General features: G+C 37.3%; 1 protein-coding gene across 1 annotated transcript in view; it reads right to left on the reverse strand.

Annotated features, from left to right (window-relative positions):
- LIPC (lipase C, hepatic type) overlaps positions 1-13,748 on the reverse strand; it is a 40,413-nt gene that overhangs the window by 10,464 nt on the left and 16,201 nt on the right. The window contains exons 2-4 of the mRNA XM_031616491.2: positions 3,410-3,597; positions 1,687-1,866; positions 238-355 (exon numbers count right to left, since the gene is read on the reverse strand). Coding sequence (XP_031472351.2) covers positions 238-355; positions 1,687-1,866; positions 3,410-3,597 — 486 coding nt within the window. The remainder of the gene's footprint in view (positions 1-237; positions 356-1,686; positions 1,867-3,409; positions 3,598-13,748) is intronic.

Genomic DNA, 13,748 nt, shown 5'->3' on the forward strand with positions numbered 1-13,748 from the left:
ATGCTCTTTGAAAAGGAGACTACATACAAAATGTATTTAGCTCGGGCAGGGAAAAGGCACAATAAATTAAATGCAAACATTGACCAGCAAATTTAGTTAAAATTCCAGCAGATGCTGCTGTGATTAATAAAAATAGAAATGAGTTCTTAGTTCTAATCTGAACTGATGTGTCAAACATATGCATAATGTAGGAAAAGAAATCAGTCGGGGGTTACATTTATTAAAATAGTTTTTTACCTGTAATTCTCCCAATCTTGTTTGTACCGCTGATGTAACTACCAGCAAACCCTGAAACATGAGCTCCTAGGCTGTATCCAATTAGATGAACATTGCTCCTGGAAAACTGAATGGATTCCTGGAAGATAACAGCAGTTTGATTTAGATGCAGAAAATGCAAGCAGTAAACTAGTAAAATGCTTCACTACAAACAAGGAATACTGTGAATCGTAACTCAAGAAATTTGTGTGTTGATGCTGAAGGTGAAACGAAGTGCTTGGATCATGCACTAGTTTTCTTTGCTGGCTGAGTGTTATTCCTTTGTTTGCATCAGGAAAATGCCATCCATCTGGGCACTTGGACTTCTGTGGTATGCTCAGGAAAACCATCGACTGAAATAGCAGGAGTTCTGTTACTGTTTGTTGGAAGTGATGCAAATGTGTGTAAGTGGTGACTCTGGCTCTCCTTCCTGCCTGCTCTCCCTAACTGGGAATGTTGTCTAGTAATTTCTAGCCCTGCCATTTCTGTTGAAGAGCAGTTTATCCCTTTAGTAATATTGGCTGCAAATCTTTCTGCTTTGCTGATTGTTTTCCTTCTACCACAGGTCCCACCATATTTAAATTAATGTATTCAAAAATTCATTGTGAGGTGCAGAAATAAAATTTCACTTCCAATTAGGTAGCTTGAGTTATTGCTGGAGATAGCCGAAGTAAGAGTTACACAGGGTGCATAGTTCATATATGTAATTCTCTTTCTAGTGTTTTGCTTTCTGCTTTTTCTAAAATAGTTCTGGAGACAAGCAATCCCCTGCGAACTCCTCAATAACATTTCCATTCAGGTGGCTGCAGTTGTAGCTAAAACTGCTGTAAGGAACAGCCACTGGTTCATACCTAGTGGGAGTTTTGATGAGTAGTCACTACATTAGCATGGCTCCACGCTCACTACTGCCTCCGTGCCATCTGCTTGGTTATTGTGTATCTGCCCTTTTAAAACTGCCTTTAAGCTTTGGATCACCAAGCAATTATTTTAGACTAATCTTTGGGAAACAGGAAAAACAAACAAATGATGTCATGCTTGAACTCTGAGTTAAGGATAGATCACAGAGCCATTTTGCTGAACTAGCCACTTGCAAATGATCATATGCCTGCTTTAAAAGTACAGGACTCTTGCTCTGACTTTCTTTTACTGACTGAGTTCTGGACTTGAAATATTGTTGAGTAGTTTAACAATTCAGAGAATGTCAGCTGTCTGCACAAGTGGGAATTGAAAAACTGAATAAGCATGAAATGATCTCACCTCCTAAAGACACATGGAAGTATTCTGATAAAAAAGACCACTTGCTTTTTTTCTCTTACATGATAAAAATTTTATGAAATTATGTGAAAATTTACAGAAGAAAATTACAGAATATTAGAGAAACTTGATTGATTGAAATGAATGAGCATTAACCAGTTAGTATTTGTATCTTACCTCCAGCCATTCCACAAAGTCTGCTATCTCCTGTCCTATGTAGCGTGTATTCTGTACAGCAATGGGATAGTGCTGGTGAGCAAATGTAAGCCAATCTGCAATGATCACGTTAAGTTGTTTGTGCTGAGACTTCAGAGCTGCTGCCATTTTCCAAATCCAACTTTCCAAAATCCCATCCACCTGTTTAGATTAAAACAAACAAACAAAAAAAAAATTAAAGATGTAGTCTTAAGAGAAACCAGTGTCTGCCAAGTATTTTGTGTGAGAAGCTCAGGGAAATGTAAGCCATAATATGAACCAGGAGGGCTAGTGCAGCTAAGATTTTTGAGGCTGCCAGCATGTTTTGTTGCCAAGAATCCTTGATTTTTGGTGGACAAAAAAATCAAGAATATATATAAGTATTTTAAGCATGTGATCTCTTATCACTGAAATGATTACTGATTAAAGAGAGACAGAAGTGCCCCCAAAGTTTGATTTTTCTCAAGAGCAGCTGTCTATGTAAATTTGTACTGAAAGGAAAGGTGAAGAAAGCTGGAATGCTACAGACCTGTGAATGTTTGCCTTTTATAGCCATTCCATTTTGAAATCTCTTTTCTCCCTCTCTTCTCTGGCTGTTTTTTCAAGGACTGCATCACACTTTCTGTATTAGCATCTATGACTGCTTCCAATTTGATGGACCAGAATTACTATTTAATATTTCATATTTAGGATGAGCTAGTTGTACTTATTTCCTAAATAACAGAACATCCTAATCTCTTCTGGTCGTTTGACAGAATTTGGAAGTCTTGGGTTTGGGTTTCCATCCATACTTCTCTGAGAGCATAATACTTCTGCACTTTAAATTATTGTGAATGTTGAATATTGACAGCATCAGCCTCAGTTCCATAGTCTCTCTTTTGGAAGAGCATAGATTTTGAACAGATTCTTGCATGTGGGAGTCTTAGCTAATGTAATCTAGGGCAACATTCCACCTCTGCTGTTCTGTGTTGTAAGAGAGTTATGTGCATCAAGGGTGTTGCTCAAGGTTTCTCTGATTGTATATTTGCAGTGGCAAAAGAAAGGTGTATTTTGCCTCTCATTTGGTGGTACTGATTCTATGAGAATCAGGTATCTGTTCAAATTAGATAACTTCTTATCCTGCCTTATCTTTTGTTTCTTTTTCAACTGAGAAGCTGATAAAACTTCACTCTAGCATAGAAATTCTATGCAATTGAGCAATTTTTTTTTTAATGTTTTTTCTCTTTTTTAATTATTTAATTGGAAGCAGTTCAGTGATAATTCACTGACTTTTCAACTGAAAAAGCTTATAGAGAAGTTTCTCTCTGCAGGTGTACCTGTGAGAAAGATGTGGGCAGTTTGTGTGCAATTCTTTTCAAGAGGTCTGTAAATACCTGGCAGTGAACATACCAGAGGAATAAAACCTCGTATTCAGTCCTCCAGAGGCATAGCACATTAATTCTGCTGCTTGTTCTAATTCTGCTGGCTTTAAACCAGGACTGAAACTAATTCCTGGCATAGGATTCCCATAGGAAAAATTGTTTCTCAAGCATTCCTTCAGAATCTCAGTGGGGAATTGCTACTTTTCATTAATTTTAGCTATCATTGCCACCAACTTTGTGATCCTAATTTTTCTTCTGAAGTTACTTTTGGCACTAGCATAACAAGGAGGAAAGTCTATCAAATCAGATGTAGTTGGAATTAAAAATAAAATGTGTGTTCATACCGACCAGCCATGGACTATCATCACGAGAGGAAGAGAGGCATTGAAACTGCATTTGTCAAGAGTCTCCAACTGATTAAACAAAATCTGACATGCTTCTCCAGTTGTATCTGTATAGAGTTGAAATTTGGTTTCTAAGCTTTGCTGATCTTTCTTTGTTCTAGAGTGCTGACTCTGTGATCCCAGTGCCTCTGAAATGAAATTCATAGTAAGTCATAATAGTATGGAAGCTAAAACCTGCAGAAGTTACCAGTAAGACAGCTTATAAGATACAGTAAACTGTTTAGATCAAAACTTTATCTGTGTATAATTGTTACCTACTCCAGGTGGGTCTAAACTGTGCGTTTTGTATAAAAAAAATTGATTAATAATTTCAAAGTTTGAGATAATATAGATGTGCAACTGAATCCATCTATTTATGCAGTAACAATTAAATTTCAGACAACATAATGAATGATTCTTTCTCCCTAAAAGGATTTGATGACATATTCTAGTTGTGAAACTTTAAAAAAAAAATTCTTTAGTTGAAGTAGCTTGATACACATAGAATAGTATTTTCAGAAATGTCTGTTAAGTACCTGGGATGGTATCTTTTCTTAAGAAAGGAGTGGCAGGGTGAACTGTAGTCTCAATCAACATGATGAATTGAGAAGGAAAATAAACACTGAATATAGAGAGATTGCTGACAAATGGGGTATAATAAAATAGAAGCTTACAAAAAGCACATTGTGATAAGCAAGTGTGGTGTCTCTTCCTGATAAGACTATTACGTTGTTTATCTTAAAATTATCCAGATAATAAATTTATTAAGTATAGAATGAATGAGAATTAGAGGAAGAAATGTCAGGATGTTATGAACCAAACAGATGAGAGGCTACAGATCTTTGAAAAGGAAACTTTTAGAGTGGGGAGAGTGTTGTCCCTGGGGACTGTTGGCTAATCATAGTGTAGTAGTTTAATGTAAGAAGCCGTCAGGAAAAGTACAAAACTGACAAATGTTGTGGCATTTGCTGATACTGCAGAGACCACAAAGTTAAATACTAATGGCTTGAGGACCTTGAAAATATGGCAGTAGAAGCAGATAGAAATTTCAAATTATGAAGCACAAGGTCGTACTGTTGATATGGATGGCTGTGTAACCAGAGCTCAGAAATTGGAAGCAACAAAAGGGTAAAAAGACAATGGTAATAAATAGCAAAACTGAGTCATTGCTATGATTCGGCTCTGAGAAAGGAAAATGTTATTCCAAGATGCATTAAAGCAATGTTTTTGATACAAAGAAAGAACGTTTGTGCCAATAAAACATTTTGTAGCAGCAAAGGGAACAGTGTACATAGCCTTTATTACCAGCTTCTGGTCATAGCAATTCAAGCTGCAACAGTTGCTCAGGAGCACCTCTGGAACAGTCATGGAGGAAGTCAGTATATTTAATGTCCATCTGTGTTCACTGCAACTTCTATGCTCATAGAGGCTTTTGGAATGCATCTAAAATCATAATATATTCATTTCCATATTATATCTACAAATGCATCTTGATGCATTCAACAACAGTGTTCTATTTTTAGCACAAAAAGGAAAACAAAGATTATTTAGCTTCTCTTCCATTATATGCATGCTTTCTTTGGCTTATTCCTCATTTTCATGTTCTCCCAGTGCCTGTTACAGTGCTGACACTTTGTTGCTCTATTGCTTGTACGTATTTCAAAAAACAATCATGATTAGCTGTTTTCTTTATACATCCACTGTGAGAATGTTTTGTGCTGCTTTTAACTTACCAGTAAGTCTAAGAGAGGGAGTTAAAAATATAGTTCGAACTTTGTGGCTTTCAAAAGTGAAAATTTCCAATGGAATCTATTGTATCATTAGACAACTGCATGAAATTATTAATCCATGTAATGACTTGGAGAAGGAAATAGTATGTAAAAGCTTGGCACCTTACAACACTCTTGCTAAAAATGTCATGCTAGTGACTGAGAGACATGATCAAAGGCAACTGCAAAGTTTCATACGTAAGTCTACAAAAGCTGCAAAATAAAACTGCTGAATATTTTCCAGTGCTCACTGCAGCTGAGTCTGGAAGATTTTTTGGAAAGTTACCTCTTAGCCAGGTGAGTTGCTGGCTGACTTGTAGAATCATGGAATGGCTTGGGTTGGAAGGGACCTTAAGGTTAAACCTCCCTGCTGTGGGCAGGCTGCCACCCACCAGCACCTCCAGGGATGAAGCAGCTTTTCTGGGCAGCCTGTTCAGTGCCTCACTATCCTCTGAGTAAAAAATTTCCTCCTAATTTCTAAAACTAAATTTCCCTTCTTTTAGTTTAAAGCCATTCCCCCTTGTCCTGCCACTAACAAGCTATGGAAAAAGTTGGTCTCCCTCGTTCTCTTGTTCTCTGTAGATCTTAGTTCAACATGAATCCTTCAGAGAGGCAGTACAATATGGTCACGTTGGTCTGTATACAAACATAAATTACCTTCATGCAGACCAAAATGACATGAATTTTCATGACTTCTCGGTATCCTGGAGGAAGCTCATCCTTTCCTTAATTTGTGTTAATGATGTGTCTATGAGATGCAGTAAGACTGCTTTTGTAAATGCCACTTAATTGTAGTATAGTAAAATTTCATCATAATTATTTTGAGGTTAGTTTTGGCATATGAACAGGTTAGTTTTGGCATATGAACCAAAACAACTATGACTTGCTTTGTTTGTTTGTTTTGTTTGCTGAGAAATAAAACCAAGACTGATTCTGAGTTTAACAAAATGAACCATTTCTATCATCTTGAATTTTAAAAATAAAAGGGAATATATTAGTTCTCCAATAAAAAAAATAAATAAAATTTTAAAAAATGTGAACTTAAGTATAGATTAATCAATAAGCCTGTCAGGCAATTGTGGCAAAGAGCAAGGAAACCAGGTCACAAAGAAGCCAGCAATGATTCCATCTTCAGAATTCAGCTCCTGATTCCAGGCTGATGCCATGTGTAGAACATGCATACAGTCTTGTTCTCCTCTCTTGAAAAGGATGGAGAAGGATGCACCACCCTCACTACTATTAAACTGCATACATTATTTATAGGGTAACAAATATGCTGTCCTCCTAGTTTCCTCATCTAAAGTAAAGCACTTCTAAATGTGAATGTTTAAGTGCTGCTTGTGCAATCCATAACTGCTAAATTGAAATTAGTACCTCAAGGGTTTCATCTGACCTAATCTGAATTCTATGAACCGAAATGCTGGGAAATCATTAGAATATTAATCTTTCCAGGAATACTTTGGGCTAACCCATAAAATGGATCTCAGATTGTTTCTATAATTAAATACTGACAACAACAACAAAAATAAATCTCCATCTGTTACCTAATGCAAACTTTGATAGTTTCAAGTGATATTTAGAAGTAGGTAGATGTAGGGGAAGAAAATACTTGCAATATTTTTAGTCATACACTTCATGTTCATTTCAGCCTTTCTTTCCAGTACTATTTTCTCTCCCTTTGTGGAAGTGCTTGTTTGCAAATATGTGCATGACTAAATTCTTGGCCAGAGTTTCTGCCAAAATAATCAGATGCCTGATTTGGAGCTTGCCTTTCCTTGATATTAAAGGCAAAAAGAAGAAATGGTCTCAAACTGCCTGGATGAAATATATTCATACAATACTATCAGAGAAGGCAGCAAATGAATAAAGACAAATGTGAAACAAAGTAGATTAGGACAGGAAATGTAACAACTAAAAGTGATGTGATATTGAGATCTATAAAATCATACACTGTATGGAGGAAATAGAGAAGGGATCAGTTGTGTATCTCTCCTAGTACAAGATGTGAGGGTTATTTTGATAGCAAAAGGTGAAGCAGTTCTCCACAAGACGTGTACTTAATCTGAGGAATTCCCTGCCAGTTGTGATGTAGTTATTAAGCATTTATGGAAGGTCAGTTGGAACATGGAAGTGTCTATGTAAAAGAAATCCACTGAGGATTACTAAATGGATTGACAACGTCATTTACTCAGAATGCAAAAGTTTGATGACTGTGACAGTCTATGGGGGAAGTGTTACATGTAAACGTAAACTTTTCCTGCTCAGGAAGCATCATCTGTTGGCCACAGCAGCAGATGAATGAACTAGGCGAACCTTTGGTGTCATCCACTACAGCTGGTGTACTGTTTGATGTAGGATATGGCGTTGTAGGATATGAAAGCATTTTCCTGTTCAGTTCCAGTAAAATCCAAATCCTAAACTCAGAAAAAGTAGATAGGAGGATCCAAAATGCACATGTATCTTGCTTATAACTTTATGGTTCAGAACATTTTCTTCAGTTTTATTTCTGAGGAACCAAGAAAAAAATCTCTATTACCTGTATGCATTTTTCTTGCTGCTATTTCTTGTGTACTGACACTATCATGACAGGAGTAAACTGAGTAGTGGCGGGGGAATAGGCAGCTTAGCAAAAGATTATACATTTTTAGAGTTTTATTTTTAGGAGAGCTGTGCTGGAAGTGAGAGTTCATTTTCTGCTTATGGCCTTGCTTTTTTTGCTGTGTGATCCTGCAGTGAAGTCGCTTGTCTTGTGCCAACTTGCTATGTCAGAAATTCAGCATAATTTCTGGATCACAGCATTAGGTAGGACAAGGAGAAATGAAATGTGTGCAGCATAAATGCAGGAAGATCAGAAAAAAAGTAATTAAGAACTTAAAATAATTAGAAAATAGAGGCAACAGAATCTTTATAATGTCTTCCTTTGCTAATATTCTAGAGTGAAACTCACAGGGCTGTGAGTCCAGACCAGTTTAGTCTATCCTAGCTCCATTCCCTGCAAGGTGGAAGGCAGAGCTAGCTGCAGAGCCAGGCTGGGAGGTGCAGGCACTGTATTCATATGCACAACCAGTCTTGTCTGCACAGGAAAGTTGGTGAATTGTTATTTACTTCTGAATTTTTGGTATTAGCTACTCTCAGAAAGCAACCTTGTGAATATTTATGCTTGGCACCATTCTGATACTCTGAATAAGAAAAACGTCTGTTCTGGAGTTTGCGGAAAGGCAGTGGGAAATAAAAAGATCAGTGGTGCATGGACAACGATTGAGACTTGCAATGGAAAGGAAAGAAGGAGCAGAATTTGGATGAGTTTTAGCCTTAGGACAGAAGTAACAATTAGAAGGAGATGGCACATCAACACAGGCAGCACATTGGTTAAGAGAGAGTCTGCCCAGCTTGACTATAACTAAATCCCAGAGCAAGTGGGCTTTGTTCTTTCCACCAAATAGGACTAAGCATCCAAAGGCCTCAGTCTAAGAATGGTGACCTGGAACTGATCCCAAGGCATTTTTGTACTTCCAAGGTATCTATATGTAAAAGAAATGATGGGAGAATTGTGAAGAGCATCCTCTCCTCCCTTACTTCTTTCCTATTCTCTTGTCTCTCAGATATGATGATCCTCTTTTCATTGCGCCCTTTGATGTTTTTATACAGCATTGTTTTGCTTTACTTTTGCCGTTTTTGTCTGAACGAGAATCCTGTTTTTGCAGCACATAGAAACTGTTTGATTTGAGAATCACTAGCTGTGTTCATCTAAGCAGGAGTTTGATGCTTTCACTGGTGTGGTATTTAAACACTTTTAAACATTATTTTAAATATATCCTGAATTTCTCCAAACATGTATTTTACAATGAAGGCATGCAGTTCTGAAACTTCTACAGTGCACATGGTTTATAAAAGTATCTTCATACAGTAATGTCTAGAAGTGAGACTCCTTATCAAAAATTGTCTGGAATTATTTTTATTTTTAAAAGGATCCTTTATCCATGCATTGTGGAAGAATTTTAAGTAGATTTTGCCTGGTAAACTTTTGTTAGAGATTCTATTGTTGCTGTCATACAATATTTATAATGATTTTCTGTATATAGATGAACTTGTGCCTTATGATCATTGTTACCACGTGAGCAATAGTTCACAAACTTCTTGAGTACTTCTGCTCAGCACTCTAGTACTACTTTCTTCTCTCTTATTAAGAGTGATCTCACAGTAGTGTATTATGAAGATTTGTTAGCATAAGTTTGGGCTCAGCAAGCGTTACTAAAATCTATCCCAAAACAATTGGGAAAATGAACAAATATATGAACTACACCTGTTATTTGAAAGCTTGTAATAGAAAAAGTTCCAGATCCAAAAAGTGTCACCCAACAATTTGCCCTCAGTAGATGCTGTCAGCAGAAGAATCTGAAAGCCAGGATAGACAGAAAGAGGGTTCTGCATGGATACTTATGTTACCATGATGCTTTTGGTCTATGAGCAGAGAGTTCTGGACTACCAGTCAGACAAAGCTGCTTTTTCCCCTCTTAATAAGTTTCTGATAATAAATATAAATACTTTTTTTGTTTTATAACAAATACTTTGAACAGAAGTACCATTTTCCATAAGACACTGTTTTCCTACTTGGAATGGTGTTTTATTTTATAAATGTTTTCCATGTTGGAAATGGAATGCAGACTGTCTACATTCATCAGCTGCTCTTATTCATTCTCTCCAGAATCCTTTAGTCTTCACAAACATACAAATACGAAAAGAAAAATGGTTGCCTTGAGTTTCTTTGGTCTTTGCTTGTGATATTTCACCGGGGAGAAATTTACTGAACCAAATTAACTGAACCACAAATGAGCTGCTGGCATACTTATGCTATTGGATTTGCTGCTGGATGGATAACGAAACCACCCCGTGTTCTGTCACCAGGAGCTGTGCTACAGAATCCAACAAGGCAGCACAGTGGAAGTGTGCTGAAGCCAGGTTTGTTTTGCCCAAGCAAATTGGATCCAACAAACATGGAAAATATTAATTTTTACTGTAAATGTTAGATCTGTGGGCTTTATACGTTGGATTTATGAAATTTTTCCAAAAGAAGTGCCTATTTTACTTACTGAAATCTCATCTTCCAGAAGTGGAAATTTAAGAATTTTGATTGTGACATTTGCTGGGATGAAAACAAAAAAAATCCTCTGTAAAGGAAAAATCCTGTTAAAGGTGTGGATGCGATCATTAAACATTGGACATATTAAATCTGACAGCCCAGAAAGCACAAACAAAGAACTAAGAGTTCAGTTGCCAGATGGTGAAAAATAAGTTTTTTCATAGTTGATCACGCAGCAGCAAGGCTAACAAAGAGTCTGCAGATTTCCTTTTGAAATCAGTGGGAGCTGGGAGCACTTAGTGCCTTTCATGGGTTGTGACTGGTTTGCAGGCTTTCACCTCAGGAGCTCCCTGAGCCTGCCTAGTGCTCTAGAAAGTTTAGTCCCCTTACAGCTTTGCCTGCTGACATAGCTTCTGATCGTTATTACCGTTAACAGGTTTTAGATCTCTGAGTTCTTTCATGTCCAAGAAGTGAGTATGAACTGCACAGTATATGTATATATATGGTATTACTGAATTACAACTGCTTTGTTGGAAATCAGATGACAGTCAGCTGGCTAATTATTGGATCTCAGCATGTGGAAGCTACCCTGTAAGATTCACATAAGGAGTTATCTCATAGAGAACTTGTCCCTTCCATGACAAATGTTGCATTTGATCATGCTGAGTTTGGCTCCTTAGTAAGTAGAATGATTCACCAAGTTTGCATGTAGCCTGGGTATAGCTCAGAAGAGAAAGGGCAGTAAATCACCAAATTGAATTAGCACACAGAGCCCTGAGTAAGTGCATCACATAAGACGACACCACTAAAAGCACTGCATGCTGACCATCTAAACCTGGATGGTTTTATCCAAGGTACATCCAGGCTAATTATCTGGATTGTACCTTGCACCCACGTAATAAGCAGTACTTCTTGGGAAATAAACAGTGGGATATCCTTGTGGATACAACATTAGCTGGTTGGTGAAGTTACTAATTTAATTTCCTTGTTTGTTGCGGACAAGGTTAGTCTCTGTAGCCTCTGCTTTGTGTTCTGCCTCTTCAGTGTTATAAACCAGTCACCTTTGGGAATAACTCAGATAACATGAAGATAAATATCATAATAATTCCTATGTTTTCTAATGTGTATTAGAAAAAATCAGGTAGTGCTGATAGCTATTATTCAGTTTAATGGACAACAGCAGTAAAGAATAAATCTGCTGGTAAATGACTTATAGACTTATAAATGACTTATAGGCTTATAGAAGATAGCTTTCAAAAACAAAAACACCCCACTTTGTTACTGACACTTTACTACAAGAGAAAGAAAGCTGCTGTTTGATGTCCAGATTCTATAATCTGAGTGCTTCTGAGTGAGTCACCTACCCACCAAAGAGTAACACATTAGCTAGCTGGAAAAAGTCAGGACAATATCTCTAATGAAATCCCTGGTAGCCTTGTACAACTGTTTTGCAGTGGTTAGGAATGTAGAAAGAAAAGAGATTATTTCAATTTAAAACATTGCAGTTCGTGTAAAACTGAAATTGATGTGTTTGTGGTGTGTTGCTTTTAAGTGTAAATGCTTAGATTGAGACTACCAAAGGGCTGGAGCACCGCTCTTATGAAGAAAGGCTGAGGGAGCTGGAGACTAGCTGGATGGATTAGCTCCATTAGTGACTGGAGCTAATTAAAAAACAACAACAAAAGCAAGAAGATGTCACCGAGAGTGGAGACACTGAGAGTTAGAAATTATTACTCCTAGAGGTACTAGTGGTGGATGCTTTTCAGCTGGTAAGGATCCCTGCTGAAATTTGCTGGGTAAGGACAGTATGCTGCTTTGATGCCTGGATGTTCACCATCATAATTTGTAGGAAAATAACTCACTGCAATTTTGACTGAGACATACACAGTCCTGCTGAAGGTGCCACTGCTGCCAAGGCATGGTCCTGGGAATTGTACATCCATGGAGGTTACAGCAGAGAACTCAGAGGTCCTACGGCCCCATTCCTGAGCAGTGCTGCTGTGACTCTTGCATTCATTTCATTAAGTTCACTCAGCCAATGTGAAAATTCACTTTTCACATCACCCTTGGTTAGCATGCAGACTTAGCAAGCTGAAATTACACATGCTGAGGTCAGATAAGTACTAAGTCATCAGATAACATAGGAAAGTAATCAGATCACAGAATAAATTGGATATTTACTCCCTAAAACTCTGCATTTGAAACTCCAAAGAGAAGCATGATAGAAATTTAAAACAGAAGTTACCTAAAGACTTGTATAAAGCATTTATTCTTCCAACAGCAATGATTATTTAAAAATTTACATTTCCATTTGCTCAAGATTATTCTGTTAAAAATATCAGCATAGCCAGCTCAAATCTCCTTTACTTATCTATTAGCATAAGAAAAAGTATCTTTCAAAGCACCTGGAAAGTTGATTTTATAACCTCTGTGTTCAGTTGCATGGCACAAAGTACGTAGGCTCAAAACTTAAAAAATTTTTCACCTAAGTCATTATAAGTCATATTTGGCTTCATGGAAGTAGCTGAGAAAACCTAACGAAACAGCTGGAATCACATTCCTCTTCAATGTTTTAGAGGGGACATAGCAGAAACAAAACTTCTATGAGTTCAATGTGGGGGAAATAATGGTTTGTTATCAATCGAGAAATCGCAGTCTCTTATATTTAGTTGCCCAGAAGAGAGATCAGTGTGTCAGCTGCTTGGCCAGATAGCCGTTTTTGCTACTTGGTAAGTAGCCACCCTTGCTGAACATGGCTAATGTACAATAAGGACTAGAACAGTGTTAGAATGATGCATCTTTCCAACTATTCTGTGTGAACTATAGAAGTGCCAAAGGTGTAGATGAACTACTAAGGAGCACAGTGGGCAATATTTGTGGTAGGTGGACGGTTGGATTAGGTGGTCTTAAAAGTCTTTTCCAACCTTAATGATTTTATGATTCTGTTCTATGATTCTAAGGTGTGTAATAAGAATTATCATGCAATCAGTCATAAGAATGGCTGTGTGAGTAAAATCCCAATGGCAACTCTGAACACCCATACCCAGTTAGCTGCATTCAGACAAGCAAGAAAAAAGGAGGCTGAACCAGGGATCTGATCTTGTAAAACTGTGGGTAGAAACAGGGGTACTCCAGAGGGCATGGCAGCAACTGGATGCAGCTGCAGATCAGAATCTCATAAAGTTCTCTGTAAATGCAAGGCCACAAGGTCTGAAGAGGAGGAAACATAAATGTGCAAACATGGAGATTATCCCTCTGTGCAGAATGGAATTTCTGCCTAAGAATTCAATTTTGCATTGTCCTCATAACTACTATAGTTTCTCAAAATACAGACTCAAAATGGGAGACATATCATCTTATATCTTCTTATAAAACAGTACTTCTTCCTTAAAAGTTCTCCTTTTCCAGAGTGACTTTTTACTATATTTAAATTCACTTTGCAGAAAAATTA

The sequence above is a fragment of the Phasianus colchicus genome, chromosome 12 (assembly GCF_987193195.1).
Source record: "Phasianus colchicus chromosome 12, bPhaCol1.hap1.1, whole genome shotgun sequence".
Classification (NCBI taxonomy): Eukaryota; Metazoa; Chordata; class Aves; order Galliformes; family Phasianidae; genus Phasianus; species Phasianus colchicus.